Consider the following 20,757-nt stretch of genomic DNA (forward strand, 5'->3'; position numbering starts at 1 on the left):
CTTGCTTATTTAAAGCAAAGTAATTTTACTATTAACCCGCATTTCAATAACAAGTAATTGTGCTTCTTGGGACTTGGATGAAATTACCCGAGTTTTTCTAGTACTACTGCTTCTCATACTACACAATATTTTGGTAGCGAATCCGCCTCAGTTTATGGAAATGTAGATCTACACATATTTCAACCATAGTGATAGAACGTACCAGTTGACCGTTCCCTGTAGTTAATTCTATTCTTCACAACAACCACTGTCATGCTTGATTAACTTGAAAAGACGATTGTTTGGAAGTAAGCCTCACTGACTTTCTGGTTCCTGCCACAAAAAATAGTCGTTTTTATTAAAGAATTTTGAAAACTATTAAACAAAAGAATTGCTTAATTTCAGGAATTAAAAGACCACCTCTGTAAATTGGCCGGTCAAATGCAAGTCCAAAGAGCATAAAGAAGTATTCAAAATACGTGCATTTGGTGGCGTTGAGCAAGAAGAAATTGTGTGCATGTGTGTGCATATTGTTGATAAGTTTGGGTTATAAATACAAGTTCAGTAGGCCACTCGAAAGTGAGGAAGTAAAAGTAATAATTAGATAAAATGAAAAAAGCAGACTAGGTTGCGTTGGCAAGTGAAGAAGGCTGATTGGATGTAAACGCGGAGGTGGATTGACCGGAAGTGCCCTCTTCGACGAGAGGGGGGTGAACGTTGTCATTGAAGTAAGAGGCCACATTGCCGGGAGGAAAGTAGAAACAGACAACTACGATTTTAGAGGAAAGGAGGCGGTTTTTCTCCGCTGTTGACTCCTCGTTTCGAGCTATTCGAGTGGCTCGCCCTACGCCCAGATTTCGGGAGGAGGCCCACACCAGTTGTGTGAAGTTGCCTGTGGGGAAATTATCATTTTTATCATCGCGGTAGGCAAAAATATTAGAAGTAATTATTTTAGTTGCAAAAAAAACAAGGTTTTTCTAAATCCCTCATGCATCCGCAGTTTTGACTACTGCTTGAAGGTTATTTTAAGGCAGCGATCAAATAGCTTTGAGAGTGATTAATGAAGCCATTTGTTCACGGATTATTCATCGGAATTACCACCTCCCTCACTTTGGGATACAAATCTGGTATCAATCCGCACATCATAACCAATTATATGTTGAGAAGGGGGATATCCTACTACATCCCCATTCTCCGTACTCTCATGGTGCTACTTATCTAGGCATGCCTCAACAGCACACAATCTCACGGTTGGGTGAGGGATAGACAAGACAGTTGAAAAAAATAAAAGTGGGGTAGAAAAGGAGGAGTCTAGGACAGGGCTTGACTTTATTTCTGGCTTCTAGAGACAAAATATTACAGCCAGCTCACGTCTACCTAGAAAAAGGTTACAGAGAGCTTCACCAAGTCACTTCCACTTGTGTCCTAACAGAGGTTTTCATTTTCTTACGAAAAAAATATTTATATGCAATTTTGTTAGGAGTTTCAAAACATGCTTTTATTAATTTGAGGAAATTTTGCTAAAAATAGATGGATTCCGATGCAAAATGTAGAATAGTTCCCACTTTATAGTGCTTCCTTCACAGTAGAAGCATTTGCTTCAACCACTCAACAAGTAAATCCAAGTAAATCTACTCTGTGAACTGTCAGATCTGATTAGGTTGGATTGTTGTTATTTCGCATAACACTTTGTCTGGCTGCGTTTTTATGTTGGGACTCACCAACACCCTGTATACTGACCGGTTCTCGTCCGTACTTAAATCGAGACGACTCTTGGTACCAGTTTGAGACCACATCGTTTGCTGAAATTCGCAAAAAAAGGCAAAACAAGTAATGTGAATGAGGATGAAACTGCAACCCTATTTTCCAACCACTCATTAAATTTCATACCCATCGAGGGTTTGGATTTGACAAGAAAGCAAGTGAATTTTACGGAATTATGCCTAATATCTTACCGCGTCCTCTACCGTAGCTCGCAACTGATGTGATCTGTTTAAACTATGTCATTTGGAATATTCTCCAAGTCATAGTCCTTTCAAGATATAGATCATCTTATATTTGCTTTACTGTCCTAAATAACTAAAACTATCTACTAAAAGCTAATGGAGAACACACGTCACATATGTGTGACACTGGCAGCAAGTGTATTGAACAACTTGTTAAAAAGACGAAAGATGAAAAAGAATAGGAATTCCTTAGGTTTTTTTTTTCAAGTATTGCAAGGTATCACAACTACATCCTTTCGTCCAGATCAGACGATGAAAGTTTAAATTGAGGGAATGGATATTTTTGGACTGACTATATCGGCCACCGTGTTTCAAATTGCCTTTTCTGACATTTTAAATGCATAATGGAGGGCGGAAGACAGATTTTAGAGGCAAAATGTCAAACAAATAAAAAGACAGGTGGTAAGATGCTATCACAGTGCCTTGACCAATAAGCGCAGGGCGGGGTGCTGCAATCCGCACTACAAAAAATTTTAAGTTAAAGGTTAATTATTAACGCATCTACAAGATTCCAGGAACAATAAAGTTTTTACTTCAAAAACCACAACCCTATGCTCCTCTTAGTTGTTATCTAGCTTGTTTTAATCCTTGATAGTTTGTTACTGTAAACAGCCTTCAGTATCCAGAAGTAATCGCAATTACTGATTACTACTTATTTATTCCTACAATCAACCGATTGCGGAAGGCGGCTACTAGCGTAATTTTAAAGATTTTTAATCTAAAATCCACAAAAATACCTTCCGGTAAAACCCCATTTCCTTTTATTTACTGCATAGTAAATCCAGAAGTTCCGTGACATAAGTGGGCTGTATCACTTAGATAAATTTCCTATGTCTGCACTGCATCCCTCACACTTCTTGCCAGCTAAGTTTAATTCTAACAATGGAAAGTTAAATCACGAAGCACATTTAGCCAGCTAAATGACTCAGATTGGTGTTTACTTGGTATAAGTTATCGCCACTTTTATTCCTTACTTCTTAGTATGCGGGAGACCAACTAACCTGACTCCTCTAGTTCACCGTTGGACCATCGACTGGTGATATTCTCGCCCAGACGTACTCCATCGATGGTGAATCCGCTGTTGGAAAGGCATATCTCATCAACAAGAAACTCCGCCCATTCCTGTGCCATCGCATTCAGTCGCTGAAACCAAAGTTTGAGTAAATAAGAGGCCCTTTCTTTGAGTGTGGAAGCTTCACCTGGAGGAGTATCAAAAATCCCTAAACACAATTTTTACTTGGATATTTATCAAATGCGGATCCGCTTTTTTACGTTTCACAATGCAAATATTTGGTAAATGTTAGTTGCGTCGTGTATTTTAAAGGTAAGTGATTTCTATTTTGATACATCAAAATCAAAATCTTTGGTATTTTAGACCCGCTTTGTGCCAAAACCTGCCTATCTTGACTACGGGTTCTGCTTAGGAATTAATTAGCTATTTGTAACACCGTATCTTGATTAATGGCTTGAAAAATTGCGATTTGAGGTGTATTTTTAATAAAAAAAATTAGCCGCATAAGTGATAATAATAACAAGCAGCCTTAAAAATCTATCTTTAAAAAGTGAGGCTTTTCCATATCCATAATACAAACAGCATTGGGCTGTTTGGAATAAAACGGAAAAAAGTAGTTAATTCACCTGATACGAGGCAAGAAATCTCCTCCATCAGGTTTTCCTTTTTATGCTGGGTAGATTAATCTTATCAGTCTACAAGCAAGTTACTGTTAAGATGCAAAAGGTTGATTTTCCTGCCTGACATTATGAATTCAACGGCATTGTGACTGGCACTGCCCTTTGGCTGGTTATCAAAAGATCGGCATCGCTCCTCTATCCCCGTGAAGTTAATCTCAAGTTGGTTTTTTAAGAGGTTAGCTAATGCGATCAATCCTATTATCCCTTTTTCTTTTAACCTCTATCAAAATTAATGTACCACAATTTGGAGGAAATAGGGAAATGCGCAAACCATTGCCCATGCGAAGATCTCATTTTACAAACTGCTTTGATGTATAAATTGGCATCATGGATGCATTTTTAAATCACTTTGGACACCTCGAACCACTGAATTCCGATTGTGTTGAAATTTGAGCCACTCGAGATTACGTTGCATAGTAATTTTGGAAGTCAAAAACTACTAAAACCTCGTCTCACACAGTAGAAATTGCAGACTCAACCACTAAAACAAGGCATGCCTCTTTCGACAAAGTAGACGTACTAGGGCAAAAGAGTATTTTTAAGGCGGAAATACCAAGACCGAAATACCACCAAACTTTGAATGCCCAGCTCAGTCTTTTTTGTTTTATTAAACGTGACAGGAAAAGCCAAAACTCTTTATTTACCACAAGGAATGTGACTAAGGCACCAAAGGAAAGTCAATTTGATTTCAGCTGCCAGCTCATCTTTGTTATTTTACTTATTAAAATACTCCTTGTTCTCATTAATCATGATTACTTTGAAATTTATGAATGTAGCACAGAATAAATGTGCTTTTACACCAAAATTCACTTCGGATTGTGGTTAAAGCTTGCAAATTACAGATTACGCAATCTGTTTTAAGCAAAAAACATCACTGCATTTGAGTAAATAGCAAAGTTGTGATTTATCAGCAGCAAACTTTGACAGTTTGTTGCATGGATAGGTTCAAAATGGAACGGAAAACTCACGCTCCTGAGAACGAGATCGGGTGCGCCATGGAGTCTTCGGTACCGGTTGTGAATTTTGAGCACATCCTCGGAGAATTCCAAAAGCGACTGCTTTGATGGTCGCTAAAATTTTTGACAAAGGAAAAAAATCAGCCACCAACTTTCATAATCCTTAGAGGATGTGATTATAACACTGCTACTGTGGACTGGAAACTGAGCTTTCAAAAAGCGCCCACATTTTAGCGGTACAGATGCAGGGGTACAATAGCAAAACCAGTGTCTTTGCAATTCGGTGCAAGATTTCTCAGAAAAGAAATGACATTCTTCTGTGCGCTTTTTATGAACAAAAACATTAATTCTCCTCTTTTAGCACAAGCGGCCACTTTGGAGATTCCCTACCCTGTCGAGCTTGAGGAATGACAGAAATCTGAGACTAGTTTGCGAAAACGAACAACAGAATGTTATAAAGGCTAACTGCTCAATTCCTAACTAGTACGGTCCATTGTGGGTCCGGGCGAGTGTCAAGAGGGATCACGTGCTACCACAATTCAAAATTAACGCCAGCAAGGGTAAAAAAGCAGATTCACAATCTCGGGTTCGCCTTGTCATCTATTTGCTGTGGGAAAAACCAAAACCAACTGTCATCTGTGGTCTCATGTAGCCATGATCCGTAGATCCAAGTCATTTAGGCTATGCTACCACTTAAGGGTGCCCGTAAATTAGCAGATTAGTGCACCGACAAATACGCCTGGAGATTTCAAAATGTTGGCACAATGAAGCAGAAACTGTTTGCAAAAATTGTAATTTTTATTTTAGAAATAAATCCACGTCTATAATGTGGAACAATTGGACATCAAATTCTAGTTATATGGAAAAAAGTTGCAAAATTACTTTCAGACTTGTTTGAGTAGCCAGCTTTGTCACTGCTATAAGTTGTTTAAAAAATTATTTTTAGCGATTGTCAATACGGCTTGTTACGATGACTTGTAATTTGTAGCGGCTTGTCAAATACATACATGCATCAAATACGCCTCAGTCCGTTACCTTTCCCCTTTGATGTGTTCTCCACCAATTTTCCTTGTTTTTGAATTCTCTTGCATTAGGTCCTACTACTTAGTCCTCACCTACTACCTTCTCTCCACATTACTCGAAGCGATTTGCCTTTTTTCTTGGTGCTAGCAGGACAGTTGCATGCAAAATAGAGCGAGTTGGTAGAAACTAAATGCGAGACAGAAAGTGAGGTGAGTTGGGGCTACCTTGGACTTTTTCATGACTTCCAGACACAAAACTTTGCATTGGACTGGGATTTGCAGCTTACTTGTGTCTCCTTTGACAAGAATTTAACAATTCATATCAACAGAGATTGCTTTAGCTAGCAAAGTATTTACAAAATCTCTGTGCATTTATTAAAGCAAAACAAGACTAATTAAGTCAAGGCATTTTAAGACAATCTTTTCATCATTACAATGGAAATCGTGGAAGTGCTTTGATAAAGGAGGTGTGGAAGGATTGTCCCTGTTTTAAGCATCGTTACAACATCACCGACTATTGTACCGTATTTTTACAAACAAATAAAACGACAACGAAGGCAGATTTTTCATCTCGATACTTAACGAAATGTTTTGAGAAGTCACAAAGACTGATTAGTGTGCATTCCAACTACTTTATCACACCTTAAGCTCACTCTACCATTTTAAGCACTGTGCTGCAAACTAAGTTTTAAAAACTTCGGTTAATTTAAGTGCAAAAAAATTAAAACAATTTCAAAGCTTTTGCTGTAAGTCACCAAATATAAAGTGGATGTGACACTATGATTCCTCACCTTATATACCAGCGATTTGAGATGCTTCATTTTGACCGGAAGTTCAGCCTACTTAGAAGTAGGTATAGACAAAAGTGTAGCAAGTTTCTCTAAATTATTTTTTTTCCTCTCAAAAAGCGATATGCATTGACGACACTAAAGGGCGGACTTAAGTGAGAGCATTCGAATTAGATGACCATTTGTCTTACTTACTTGTAGGGCCAACAAAACAAAGATTTAACCCAATTTGTTGCTTAAAACAAATGAGACAAAGTGGACGTAATTAGGATAGAGAGGGGACTAGTGAACACCCAGCCACCCACCTCATTTTGCGTATTCAAAACTGGTGCATCAACGGGTGAATTTATGCCTTACATAAGTTCGATATCAGGGTCTGTTGAGGTCGAATTTTCATCCTGAAATCAAACTCCTGGGGTTAGGGAATGAATAATGCAGTTTTTAAAGTCCTTCTCTGCGCAATTCCTCATCTCTTTGAGAACATCGGAGAAGGTGACAGTTTGCTAGATAAAAACAGTCTTCTTCTATTTCTTATTTATGTTCTTATTCTAATTTATGAGTAGAAACCCTACCATATAGTAAATATAGTATCTATACCAGCATCACAAGAAGCCGCAAATGGGCTGGACATCTACAATGGTAATTTTATTCTGGCAATTCCTTATTATTATTCATAATTCATTTTCTTTCTAGCTTTAAAGTATTTATATGACTCTTAAGATGTGATTTGGGTGGAATAAATTTAGCACATTCAACATTACACATGCTACGGTTTACTCTCATTTTTGTTCACACTTTTGGGAAGCTCACTCACAACACGCCGGCTAATTTCCCTTTCAAAATGCAACAGTTGGACTACTTTAGTTCTACTAAGAAATCCTTGCAGTTGCTAGCAAAATCTTGTTCTACTTTTACAATGCATCGCTAACACAAGGCCTTCTTCGTAAAGTTATATATTTTGATTGCAGAAGAACATACGATTATTAGAAAGTTTAGAATAGTCAAAATTCATGCTTGGACACGGGCTAATATAAACGGACAAAAAGTGGGAAATCTCTCCACTTTTAAGAAAGGCCCCCTAGAACTGACGTCATGTATCTTCGAATATTTGCATTTTCTGCAACGCATATCAACTTCAAATAGGACCAAAAGATTTGTGAACTTTGGTTTTAAACAAATTGGGGGAGAAAAACGATTACAAGCAGTTTTTGTTAAATAAAGTAAGTAGGTAGGGGACAAAATTGGCAGTGGCGATTTCAACGAACTGGTATATCACGTGACTAGATGCAAATGTGGATAAGAAGTTGGCAACTTAAATTGATTTCACAAGAACCCAAGTAAGTCTTTTAAATACAAAGAAGAGATTTTCAAAATTAACATTATGTAACGATCTCGAGACAAAAACTTACTAAAATGATGCATAACAAGTCACATAACTATAACTTTGGTAAACGTAAACCGCTAGATAATGTACATTATTAAAGAAGATGAAGCTTACTGCAAAAAACTAATGCTTTAGTTCATAGGAATGGGATTCAAAATATGACCAATGGGAGCGCAAAATAAAGCTCCTAGTTTAAAAGTATAAGCAATGCCCAAAAAATATGCTTACGGGTGGAATAGCCTGTGGTGAAAGTAGGCCGTTCTGTTGGCTGGAATACCGTGCAGAGTCGTCTTCATCCACAAAGCTCTCAATAATACGACGGTGAATCTAAAAAAAGCATTTGTAAAAAAGAAAACTTGTATCAATAAAATATTAAGTTTCATAGAGAGTGGCTAACATTTCCGTCCGCATTTTTCGTTTCGATTACTTCACGAACAACCGTTCGTTCTTGACCTTGAGCATCGACACGTTTTCCCCTTGTGACTGACTTTTTCGCAATATGTTCAGGACCTGGCACGAAAAATAGTGGATATTCAAAGAAATGTGATCGATATTCCGATTTGGTGAACTGAAAGACAGTTAGAAATAGCTAAGAGATCTGCTGTTAAAAAAAGAGATGAAACTGGCATTCACAGGTTTAGCAGAAATTAACTTAGTGGATTAGCTAAATAAGGCATTGTAGTACGCTTACCAGGATTAGAGAGCTCGTTTGCTTTTCCATCAACTCGCGGGAACACATTATTTTTATAACGACCTCGAACATTGCCAGGAGGTCGGTAATGAGCAACTACAACGCATCGTCCGTTACCGCAAGCCTTTCCAAATCCCACCTCTCTAGTAGCTGCCCAAACCATCTGTGTAAAATTGCCTAGTACACAAACATGTAAATGAATAACAATTTGATCAAATATTTAAACGCAGCTATGTTGCTAAAAAAAAGCACTTAGGCAAAAAATGAAAATTTTCAAATGATTTAAGCAAATTCCCTACAGTCACGGTGAGAAAGCACAAATTCAGGCTATTTTTACCTGCTGGACCAGTAGCGCAGTCAAAGTCGTAACTGCGAATATCATTGTACCATTGAGCAGTGAGATCAGATCCTAGCAGACAAATGCCAAAAAATATTGCATACCTGAAATGTCTACCTCATCTGAGGTACTTGTTCGCTTACTTATGCTCTCACCGATTTCCCCCTTATTTGATAGAGGGCTATTAGTAACATTGTCTCTTTGAAAAAGTGTTTCGGCCCATTCCTGCGCCGTTTTGTCCAGCGCTATGCTGTGGCGTAAAGGTTCGACCCTATGCAACTTTCTATATTTATTATGCTCTCTAAGGCACTCATCAAAAAACTCATCGTTATCAATCATAAGGAACTAAGTTCATAAAACTACCCCACAGAATATAAATTATAAATAGCAGATTTATGTAGTAAAACAAATACTAAAAGATTTTAATACAATCAAACATCAAATATTTAAAAAAGCTATTTTAGGCACTTTTTACAGGTATGCGTAATTAACGTACGACTTAAACCACCTGCGACTAATAAGTAATGCATATGTACTCGAATGGCAGATAAAAAGATTATATTTCTCTCATTTTGCACGAATGCACTATCAGTTAGAATTCCTCCCGCTGTCCGTTCAAATGCACCTGCTCTAATATCAAGAAATTTTCCTGGCCATCCTCTTGATTTAATCAATTCGCAAATCATCGCGATCCCATCGAATATATTTTAATGCGATAGTGGTTTATCCCTCAGTATTGGTGAGGCACCACTTCTGTACTTTGATTTGGCCCTCTTATATCTCGCTGGGTGGGCTGGCCTTTCGGGCCATGCCAATAGCAAAGACACCTTCTCTACGCTGAATATATGTTCTACCCGAGTATTTTGTCTTCTTTCGTCTTCAGGGAGCCCGGGACGCCACACTGGCAAAATATATACTCGGCACAGAGGAGGTGTCTGGGCCAAAAGGCCGGCCCACCCAGTAAGGTACAAGGGGGCTAATTCAAAGTACAAAAGTGGCGCCTCACCAGAACCGAGGGATAAAACACTATCGTATTACAATAATACAGCAGATAGGTGACAGTACGGCACATGATTTATTACCTTTTTAAAAATTTAACAACACTTTAAATCCAAATTTAAGAAATTAGTGTCTGCTACAAAATGAGGTGCACTTTAGAGTATCCTGCAACTGTTAGATTTTTGCATAAACATGCGCTGAAACCCATGTTGTCGTTATACTTATAGTGTCTTAATGTTCCGTATAGACATAAGACGGGGATACGAATCGAACCTCAAGACAGAGCTGCCCTCCAACAAACATGAGAGCGGTTATGGATCTTTACTCCCCTAAACTCTGTACTAGTTTCCCCTATTCACTTCCCCGATAAATAAGTCGAAGTCAAACCAAACCCGTCGTTCTAAGAGTACGAGGAACAGAGAAGTTGAGACCAATTAAGTTTCGTCCTGCATTTATTAGCACGAAGTCATAGTATCTTTTGTGTTTGCACGTGCATTATCTACATTTGACAAAAGGTTTAGAAACCAAAATATTAGTTTTCGAAATAGTTTTACAATTTTTAGGTGCAGGTCCCCGAGTCATCTCCAAATTAGTGATGGATCCTACCCTTTGCGTGGCAAGAAGGCTATTACTATTTTTAGATGGTATCGTGCTAATTTACACCAAATCATGGTAAACCATAGGCCTTCCGCATCTGCAAACATAAAAGCCAAAAATTCATAGGGTGATGCTCTTGCGTTTTGGAGCCAAAAATTTCCAACAATTTGATTTGGGAAAGTTGCGATTAAACGTTTTGGTTCTTGATGCAACTCATATTAATGAAAAAAGGACCGGTTGATGTACATCAGAACCCACTAACAAATCTACAATACGATATGGCCTGGTTATTATACATTGAGCTTTCTTTATTACATCGGTTCAGTAGTAATGGTTTAGTGCACTTTCGCCATTTATAGATATCATGATTTGATGGTAGCCACCAACTAGGCAATGTTATGAGTTATGCGATGGATCATGGCTACAAAATTCGCCTTGGCATCTTTTTTGGTACTTGTGTCACTTTAGACCTAAAAATATCCATGAATTTTTGTTTAACATACTTAACATGGAAACAGAAAATACTGCGCATTTAGAATCCGATGGACTGCTCCGACTTGCACATTAAAATTGATTATCTAGGTTCTTGTGGAATTGTTCTTACACCAGAACAAAAGGCTTCATTGCAGACATCTCTTACTCTCCTTAGATATGAGCAGAAATACGTCATTGTCAATTTTTGGGGCATAATAAAAGGTGTTCAGGCGGATTATTACATTGCTCAGGGTATAGGAAAAGACTATATGAGCGACATTACAACGCTTTACAGTAAGGACTGTATAACTTGGTGTTTGCTACCAATCCCAACAAAATATGAAGTAGAAAAATCCAAATACTTTAAGATGCGATTTACTGGTGATCCCCAACATGAATTCAAGCATACTGAGCTGAAACAGTCCTTTAAAGGTGATGAACTAGTTCAAGAAGAGACACAAGTTGGCAGTCAAATACAATTTTTATAAATTAAGATGAAAATGAAGGAAGAAGATAGGCTGGCAGCTGTTATTAAACGAATTGACCATGATGTCCAAGTAATACCACGAGGCTCCTTCCACCGTTTAGCAAATGGCCAAGTCATTCGAAATAAGAATTATGAAGGCAACCCTATTTTCAGTCTCACTTGCTTGCTAGGTCTCACAACGGCGGAGGCAGCCAAACTTTCATCGTACCTCCATTTCAGGAGACCTTTAAAGTACCCTCACAAACCCTTAGAAGACAAGGTGAAGCTGAACAAAGCGACCGACTTCCTGGACACACTGGAAACCGATGTGCCAAGCGGTAGCATCACCCAAATTCCCCTACTTAACGTTATTAGTTTGTTAAACGACCCTTCTACCCCTATTTTAGGCTGTTGGGCAATACTGTTCGAACGCGGAAACACCGTTGTCTACGTTAAAAGTCTACAGTGGTTGGGCTACATTTTATACCATGTACCAGAAAAACCCGTGTATGGAAGTCTCTACGTTGGATGTGGGGAGCACAATATCAACCTACCCTTTATGCTCTAATTCAACACTATACGAAACTCCGACAAATAAATTAGTCATATTATTAATTCATATATATAGAAAAAAAGTAAAAGCTTTATTTCAACGTTCGCAAAGTAGTTAAAGGTCAAATTGTCCACGTTACGAATAGATGAATTGGGACAATTAATTTCCGTCCTGAAACTGGAAAGAGATACGAAAAATACCGAGACTATTGCAACTCATTTTGAAAGTAGAATGAGTACGATTTAATTTAGAGCATAAACTCACAAGGTGTAAGAAACAAGTGGAACCAATTTATCTCACTAACCTATTATGAAGCGGCATGGCATATTAAATCCTCCCTAACAAATAGCTAAGAAAAATTTTCTTCAAGAGTGGCATGTAATTGTTGGCGTGAGGAGCGCCTTTGGGATTACTACTGAGGTCCATTTATAAATCAGTGAATATATGAAGAATGACCAATATAAGGCAATAAATAAATTTCACCTGCAACGATAATCTAATTGCTTCTTGTAGATCCCTGTCTTCTTCAGATCGACCAATGTCTTCCAATGTTCTCAAATGTGAAGCTAATATACAGAACAAATCCATACTTTTGATATCAATATTTCAACTAGAGCACGGACAGTTAGAATAAAATCGACAAATAATGCCAAATTGAGAGCTATTAACAGATATTTAGCCAAAAGTTAACTCACGAATGTATCCACGGGTGGAATTATTATCGTTCACACAGCCATGAGATTCCTGCACCACAAGAATAATGAGCGTCCAAGTTAATGAGGACATTCGGAACGACTTTTAAAGTATACCAACTTGCACGTTGAACAGTGCGTTCGTTTAAAGGGCCGCTTACAGGTAGAGATAATAGCAAGGCCTCCTCCAAAGCTCTCACTTCGGGGATCTGAGGTTGCCCCGTAGTAAAGGAATAAGCATCCCACAAGGAAAAAATGGCATATAAGCTGGGCTTTCACGCGGTGTAATTACTACGATCCTAAATGTATTTCCCTGGAATTTGCAGAGCCCAAAAGCCAGAATAGCACATAAATCCTAAGCAAATTTCATGATCTTTGCAGTAAAGTAAGGACGACACCGACATTGGGTAATGCACGAGCAGCCTCAGACCCCTTTTACCGGCCAAAGGTGGGACAGGGGCGAAATCCACGCGATGAATAACCCGAATTAACGACTAAGCTGAAATACAATCACAAAGCACTAGCGACGGCAATCCCGGCTGATAACAATCCCAGAGTTTATCCGCGATACACCCGGACGTTCATGCGACGATTAACCGAATTGCCGGATTTCTACTCGCCTGATTGAGAGAATTCAAGCCCTTACACTCTCACCATAAACTTTTCAAATTGTAACAGCTGAAAATCCAAACGACTACGTTGCTTCACTTCCATTTCAATACTAAACAAATGGCAAATATCATGGGCATGCACCATATCCACGAAACACCTCTCCAAGCTAGAACCACCCGGCAACCAATCCATTTAAATTATACTGAAGCACGGAGTAACTCCCATTGTCCTCACGCGCATATTCGACTTAAACCAATGCGCATTAAAAGAGAGACCTACGCGTTTACATGGCTTAGCAAACTGCCACGTTTCAGAATCCAGCTTGTTCGACTCAGAAGGGACCAGGGCCACCAGTTTTTTATCTGCTGTCTTATCTGTCAGCCCGCTACCTCATTCACCGTATACTTAAAGCCGCCATTTAGACCTGAATCTACGATTTGATCATCCGCCGTAATATTACAATAATAAATTCATGACAAGACTCATAAAATGTAGCTCAAGACAATATGACCCGATCTGGCCATGTTGAGTCCAATGCCTGATTCGGTCTCAAATAATGATGCCAAGAACCCAAACAGGCTCTGCCCCTTCCTAGGTGTAAAATGAAACAAGTTACTGCAAAAACCCCTTAAAGAGAAAATAAACCTGTGCAGAGATTCGAAGAGCCCTCTGCATTTCAAGATCCTCCGCCTCCCTCTTTGTCTCAGCGAGGACAGATTGAAGAGAAATATCGTTGAAGTCATCTTGCAGACTCAATGCCAAGGCCTTCTGTAGGTCGGCGTCTTTTTCAGTTTCATTGCTACCCGAGCTATGACCAGGTTGTGTCAGATAAGTCTCCGATATAGGGTACAGCTGCAGTGAGAAAGATCATGAGAGTATTCACTTAAGGAGATCGAAGCAAATGGTAGTGCAAATACAGCAATAAGACGTTTTAACCGTTTAGTAGAAGACAAAGCATACTCAACTTTTTATAGTATCTTAGGGAATTCAAAAGTACCATCAAATACTGATCGGCTTCACATTCGGGAAGGTGACCCGTGACAAACCATATTGAGTATCTTTCAGAGTTCAGCTGGGCCAGGTAAATGGAGAGATAAGTGTTGGAAATAAGCCGTGGTTGAGAATGAAGAGAATTGAGATCAAACCACTGGTGACCTAGGCGACGGATAGCTAACCAATGCATATCAAAGTGACAGATGAAGGCACGTTGTGATGTCGGATCAGCTCTGGCTGCTTCAGCTTCCTCAGATTTGCGCATGTAGGGAACCAATTCAAGACCTAGATTTTGAAGAGCCATTGCTATCACCTAAAGAAAAACCAAGAGACTGAGAATTTTAGCTCTGAAATAGTAATACACGGCCATGTAAGCATTATTCCATAAATTCATTTCAATTACCTCAGCAGGATGCAATGGATTATTGTGAAAAACCAACCTGCACAGAAAAGTTCCCAGTTTCATCAGTATTCAGACAATCCGACTGCATGGAATTGCGCGCCCTCCTTTCCCTGTCGTCCAAATTATGCGCGATTTCCGCAAGAGATTCAACAGTAAAATACGGTCCCTGTAGAAGGCTATTCAGACAGTGCTGCGCACAAAACCTATCTACTTGCTAAAGCAACCGTCGGTAGAAATGTATTCTTACTCGCTCATGGTAAATTTTCTCCATGTTATTTCGTTTAATGGAACAACATCCGCGGCACAGCCCAAGTGTTGTAGAAGACGTACAACTGATGGCTCCTCGGCATAGCCATTGGTTGAAAGCATTTAGATGACTAGTGGTCAATAAATGATGATGATTTCAGAAGCTACCCAGCTAAAAATCCTGGGAAATGTATAAAGCGGCTTAAACATCTCTCAGAATAGAGGTGTGTATTGTTGTACAAGCTCAATATATTTAAAATTGCATATTCAAGCGGCTTTTTCGTATCATTTTTAACACCTCTTATCAGCTTCAAAACTAGGAAGGCGCATTGCTATTGTAACACAATGGTGTGGAGACACTTTTGACTTAGTCCGATGCACTACGCTGGGTGGGCTGGCCTTCGGGCCACGCTAGTAGCCCAAAAACATTCTGTACGTCAAATATATATTATTATACCCAAGCATTTTCCTTTTCTCGTCTTCAGAAATGTCTTAGAATGATACAGCTACAAATAAACTTTGCATGTTTTTTGCATAAGTATACATAGTTTCATGAGTCCAAGTCCTCGATCTCTGTCATTACCAAAATTCCGTGAACGGTGTGAAAAGTTCTTTTTACTATTTTAATTATCTGATTTCCTTCCTTGTCTTCACATATTTATACTTAATTGCAGTTTGTAAGTCTTGCTTAGTTAGACCAAGTGATTATTTCCTTGACCTTTATCGACTGCTACACGAATTTGGGATTTTCTTCAAACATCTTTTCCAGAGAGAAAAGACTGCAAAAACAACTAAAAGAGGCAGAAAGGAATAACAGAACAGCACGAAGGGAACTAGAAAGAGACCGGAATCAACTTCAACTTAAGGAGGCTCAACTTAAGAATGAAATTAGACGCCTTGCCTTACAAGGGGACAAAAAGTCTTGTTCTATATTGGCGAGACAACTTGTCAACAATCGCGAGCAAGTTTCTAAGAACAAAGAGATGGGCTTGCTGATGAATGATGCTTTTGCTCAGGAGAGAGTGTGCGCGTCCAATATTAGAATCGCAAAAGCAGCTGAAACTACCACATTAATGATGACTAAGATGAATAGGGTACGTACTTGCACATTACTTTTTGAAATCGTAGAATTTTACATTATTTTGCGTTTTTTATGCAGAGGGTGGAAAAATCAGGTAGCGCCCAGGTGATGCAAAAATATTCTAAGGAAATTATGAAAATGTCGAACAGAGCAGAGGCCATGAATGATGCTCTGTCTTATAGCTTTGATGACTCTGAGGGGGAAGCCGTTATTCACCAAATTCTTGACGAAATGGGTACTGAATTGAGTGAAAAATTGCCGAATGCGTCTACTCGGTCTCTGGGATCGACCGGCGTCCCCGTAGCCGATCAGGATAGCACTGATATCACGGCGCGGCTGGAAAGACTGCGTAGACCATAGGTCTCTCACCACTTCGTCTTTTGATTTGCAGAATTTTTTCAACAGACTTTTAAGCTTATTAATTTTGTCTAATTTAAGTGCTATTACTTCGTCTATTACATGTTAGGTTTGTACTCATTTTCTGATCCAGTTGGTGTCCATTTTTACTCAAGCATTGTGTCCCCTTTTCTGCTCATTAATAGTCTTTCAATTTTTGGTACTTTAAAAAGATAGCTTACAATTACTGATGTTGTTTTTGCAAATACATTTCTGGATTTGGACTCTTTTGGCACTTCTTTATGTAAATAAACAACTGTGCGTTTTCAAACGCCTATTAAATGTAAAATTTGCTTGGCGGTTTTGTTACTTTAGTCTATTTGTTCTCTAGCATTCGATGCTAAACCATTAGTTAAACCTCCAAACGCCTTTAACCCCCTATGTCTTGGAATGTTTATCTGAATGTAAGAAGGCGCTTATATAAAGATCCTCACATTTATACGTCACCTTGGTTCAGTTTTTGGCAAAAATTGATTGCCAATTTGTGCTTCTTTGAAGCAGTTTACCTCCCCTCTGGGTTCTTGCCTTACTGAATGCAGAGCCATTGCCTTTGGGTTACACATGACATCATGTCCTATCCCCACTTTTGTTAGTGAATACAGGTAGAAGTTCCTCTTTACACTTCACAAATGTACCTTTATTGGCAAATGCAGCAATAACAGATAGAGGTCTAAAGTAAGGAAACAGAATAGGGTACCTATATAGGTAGGAGTGTAGGTAAATGCCGGTGTACAGGAGAGAAGTGGAAGAGGCAGGCTAGTGACGTAAGTTGCGTGCAGAACTGGAAGACATGTCATGGTACTTGGGAGTAGCAGCATGAGATGTTAAGGAGGCGGAGGCAGTAGGGATCCACCTCATTCCATCTTAATTAATCTCCCGAAGAGCACAGCACAGCATCAAGGAAAAGACCATTCCACAGATCTAGATGATTTAAAAGAAAAAAGTCGCCTTCTCTTTGGAATTATTTTGATTGTCATAATGTTCTTACTTAATCCTTTAAGAGTTTTGGTTAGAAAACGTTTCCATTTTACTAAAATTGGTAGAAAATCTGTTAGTTGCCTGTATTATTATTGAGACTTACAGCTTTCGGATAATGAGGATGTAATTTATGCCTGGCAAATTGTTGCTTTACACCACACATGATGCTTGAGGTTCGTATTGATTGTAAAATACATTTGCACGCAGTTATATGACAGTTACGCCATTAGTTACGACGGATTTCACACGCTAAAGACTGCTATTTTTCGATGCTATATATGGGTTGGTACTCAGTGTCTCAAATACCGCATCTCGTCTCAAGTATGCAGCTTACCATTATAACACCAAAGCCGATACCAATGCCTGCCATTGTCGAGAGGTTCTCCTGCCCTGATTGAAGAATCTTGGGTTGACATCCCTGAAAAAGGGGTATTCATGTCGATAACACAAGCACAGTTTTGGCTCGTTGCTTTTGCTATAGTTATTCGTTATAAGAAGAGGGGCTTCCTGGCCAACTAAAATGTATTTCTCAACCTTAATGTCATTAATAAAAACGGGATTTTTGGGCTCTGTGGGACAAATTTGTAGCGAAAACCCAAAAAATTATTAAATGTTGTAGGTTTAATTCCCAATAGAACTAAGGTATCGAAATATGACTGGAAGGTCTATTACTATAGTTGAAAACATAGTTGGTTGGGTAATGACTTCGCTTACTGGTCTTTGAGTCTGCTCTGTAATGGTTGAGCCACAACTGGCGGGAACATGCAAACCCGAGAAGTCCTCAATCCCAACAGCACCACAGCAGGCAAACTAAAAAATATGAATTTTTCATACCAAAAATATGCATTAAAAGATTTATACTGTCCATGAAACGGGCTATTTTTAAACCGATGTTACTCATATTCCATTTGTTGGACCGTATGAACCTGTATTTCAGCTACACTGACACCAAAATTCGTTCTTCGTTCGCTTCGAGTTTTTAAAGACTACACTATCACCTTAATTTTGAAAAATGTTTAAATGTTACTGCTCTGAGCAATTTAACAAGCATGCGTACACATTTCATAGGAAACATTTTTCCTTACTCATACTAATTTAAGTAAATGTTTTGAATACCGTCCACTGAGTGAAGTTTGTGGGAATTTTTATTATATATTTCAGCATTTAAAAATACTGCCAATGTGTACATAAGCTCTTTTAATCGGCCTTTTATTTACTTTTAATGCTGAAGTCCTGGACATGCGCAATTTCATCAAAGAGAGGAAAAATTGGAAACATGATTTTTGTAGACTACCTTATTTTGAATGAAATCCAGCAACTTGATATCGTCAGAATTAGAGTCCGTTTTGTAGCTCCGTACCAACTTCTCAAGCGAATTGTGCAGGTAGACGGGAAGCTAAAGAGTAGCCAACTTTTGCCATTAGTACACATATTGCCTTTTTTACCTTATTTATTCAGCTTTATAAGATCGACACCATGTAATGAACAGTATGGATTTATTGGTTAGTATAATTACTATTACAGTCTGCATCCATCAGCCCTTCTTGACAAGACACAAGCACGATTTAAATCCCGATTTCATGCAAGATGCAAAACACCCAGCCGTAGTCACCTCCGTTCACATGTTTGCTACTTTTACTCCATTGTTTACTTATTCCCGGATGGGATCATGTGATCCACTGTCTAGTAGACAAGGTGAGGCGGCACTCAAACAGTCTCGATTTGTGTGGATAAAGTAATGTGTGTTTCCGTGGATGGGAGGAGGGAAGCTGGGCAGTGAGCAAATCGTATGAGGATAACCAGCGATGTATTGGCTCGTTTAGCACTACGTCCATGCTCGAAGTCATTTCTCATCACAAGTCAGTTTGTAAACAAACTTGAATGCATAAAGCTCCATTTTGGTGAAGAAAATGATATTCTCCCAAGCGTATTGGCTAAAATCTGTTAATGCATGGAATGTAAGTGGGAGCCGTAGATGTAAAGCAGTCGTTTCACCATCACTTGTGTTGAGCAGGGCCAAAAGATATCCCGGCACGTTAATGACAAATAGTTTTAATCAAAAGAGAGGTGTGATTCTGTGTTTGTAATAAGAAGGTCTTTCTGGACGTGCTGAATCAATCCTAAGGTGATTCATCACCAGAAAAAAATTGTTTACGAAAAACGTTTGCGGGTGGTGCATTCTGCTAAAGCACATCGTACATCATCCAAATACTAGACAACAAACCTGACGAAAATTTAACTTCAATTGCAATGCATTGAAATGCATTTGTTTGTTTAAATCTCGGTTTTGGTAAAGGAGACAATTAAGTGCCCCATCATTGTACCTTCGTCGCTTGAACTGACCTCTGGAACCATGTCAGTAGCCTCGAGAACTACCGCCCGAGTATTGCGTCTTCATTCGACCTCAGGGAAGACTTAAGGCGCTACATTAGTGGCTGCAGAAAGTAAACCCGATCTCGGAGGATAAATATTCTAATTTCCACTGCTGGGTGATAAACCTTAGTGAGGTGGAAGAAGTGTATATACGGCGCATGAGAGAATCGGTGACAACGCCTAAGAGAAGGGCTGAATATGACGTCTACTTTTCGGCAACTACCCTAGTCCCGCGGTCTGCGGGAAGGCTTTTAGCAGGGGAAGCAACACTAGCTGTGAACCATCCGCTAAAGTTCATCAAGGAACTGTCCACTGTATCTGTATGAAGATAGAAATTGTGTGAATTCGTGATACTTCCTTCACTTCTCTGCTAGCTGGTTAGAACCAGACAGATATGAATGAGCAGCGCTGAGGTGAGAACAAAAATGGCAAGGAGGAATAAACTTGAAACCCTTCCCCCAACAAAACTACGTTAAATTCCTTCCTATTGTTTATTTGACTCTGCTTTGAGGTCAGTGCTTTTGCGACTAGCGGCGGATACGCATGATGCTCAACAGGTTTCCGCATTTCCGAACCTAATTCGTATACAGGACGAAACGCCAGATCCGGTAGAATTAGCAAGAGGGAGTATCGCCTTAAATGCATGGAAATTTGATGACAGGCACGGTTTGTCTCGCAGTGCCGAGAGGGTGACCAAAGGGAGCTTTGGCGACGATGCTTAAAAGAGGAGAGGGACTACTCAATACAATGGTTATTTGTTTGGTAGTGAGGCCACTTAGGGTTCCGCAATTGTAGCTTTGACAGGTGGACTGGCCTCCGGGCCATATCAATAACCTCAAGCCGTTCTGCCCGAGCGTTATGCCTTCTTGCGTCTTCAGGGAGGTCTCGGAGTGCTACACCTATACTTCTCAGTAAAAAGAGAATCTCTTTCATTGTTGGTTAGTTCTCGGGACAATACCAAAACAGAGGCAATGGTAGCTTATCAAAATTAAAAGAAGTAATCTTGAAAAATGGACAAATTATTTCTCAAAAGAATAAT

General features: G+C 39.1%; 5 protein-coding genes across 5 annotated transcripts in view; 2 read left to right on the plus strand and 3 right to left on the minus strand. All coding sequences in view use genetic code 11, as the record gives it.

Moving 5' to 3' along the window:
• Positions 1–602: 602 nt before the first annotated feature.
• Positions 603–9,194, minus strand: EGR_09508 (Golgi-associated plant pathogenesis-related protein; the record flags this gene model as incomplete). The annotated part of the gene is made up of 9 exons (XM_024498757.1): positions 603–871; positions 1,701–1,781; positions 2,987–3,128; positions 4,646–4,747; positions 8,056–8,154; positions 8,225–8,337; positions 8,519–8,695; positions 8,856–8,927; positions 8,960–9,194. 9 exons carry the CDS (start codon positions 9,192–9,194, stop codon positions 603–605), a joined length of 1,290 nt encoding a protein of 429 aa, XP_024346809.1.
• A 1,799-nt stretch (positions 9,195–10,993) lies between these two features.
• On the plus strand, positions 10,994–11,959 carry EGR_09509 (Radial spoke head protein; the record flags this gene model as incomplete). The annotated part of the gene is made up of 3 exons (XM_024498758.1): positions 10,994–11,386; positions 11,420–11,729; positions 11,799–11,959. 3 exons carry the CDS (start codon positions 10,994–10,996, stop codon positions 11,957–11,959), a joined length of 864 nt encoding a protein of 287 aa, XP_024346810.1.
• Positions 11,960–12,103: 144 nt separating this feature from the next.
• Positions 12,104–15,013, minus strand: EGR_09510 (Ataxin-3; the record flags this gene model as incomplete). The annotated part of the gene is made up of 7 exons (XM_024498759.1): positions 12,104–12,121; positions 12,428–12,510; positions 12,640–12,688; positions 13,894–14,100; positions 14,246–14,554; positions 14,682–14,847; positions 14,892–15,013. 7 exons carry the CDS (start codon positions 15,011–15,013, stop codon positions 12,104–12,106), a joined length of 954 nt encoding a protein of 317 aa, XP_024346811.1.
• Positions 15,014–15,265: 252 nt separating this feature from the next.
• On the plus strand, positions 15,266–16,331 carry EGR_09511 (Charged multivesicular body protein 2b; the record flags this gene model as incomplete). The annotated part of the gene is made up of 3 exons (XM_024498760.1): positions 15,266–15,322; positions 15,583–15,984; positions 16,050–16,331. 3 exons carry the CDS (start codon positions 15,266–15,268, stop codon positions 16,329–16,331), a joined length of 741 nt encoding a protein of 246 aa, XP_024346812.1.
• Positions 16,332–17,231: 900 nt separating this feature from the next.
• EGR_09512 (CD9 antigen) overlaps positions 17,232–20,757 on the minus strand; it is a gene marked incomplete at both ends in the record, with an annotated part of 7,960 nt that continues 4,434 nt past the window's right edge. The window contains 4 exons of the mRNA XM_024498761.1: positions 17,232–17,288; positions 17,680–17,763; positions 18,060–18,155; positions 18,640–18,741. Of these exons, the coding sequence (XP_024346813.1) occupies positions 17,232–17,288; positions 17,680–17,763; positions 18,060–18,155; positions 18,640–18,741 (339 nt within the window). The remainder of the gene's footprint in view (positions 17,289–17,679; positions 17,764–18,059; positions 18,156–18,639; positions 18,742–20,757) is intronic.

Source organism: Echinococcus granulosus (assembly GCF_000524195.1).
Source record: "Echinococcus granulosus chromosome Unknown EG_S00151, whole genome shotgun sequence".
Classification (NCBI taxonomy): Eukaryota; Metazoa; Platyhelminthes; class Cestoda; order Cyclophyllidea; family Taeniidae; genus Echinococcus; species Echinococcus granulosus.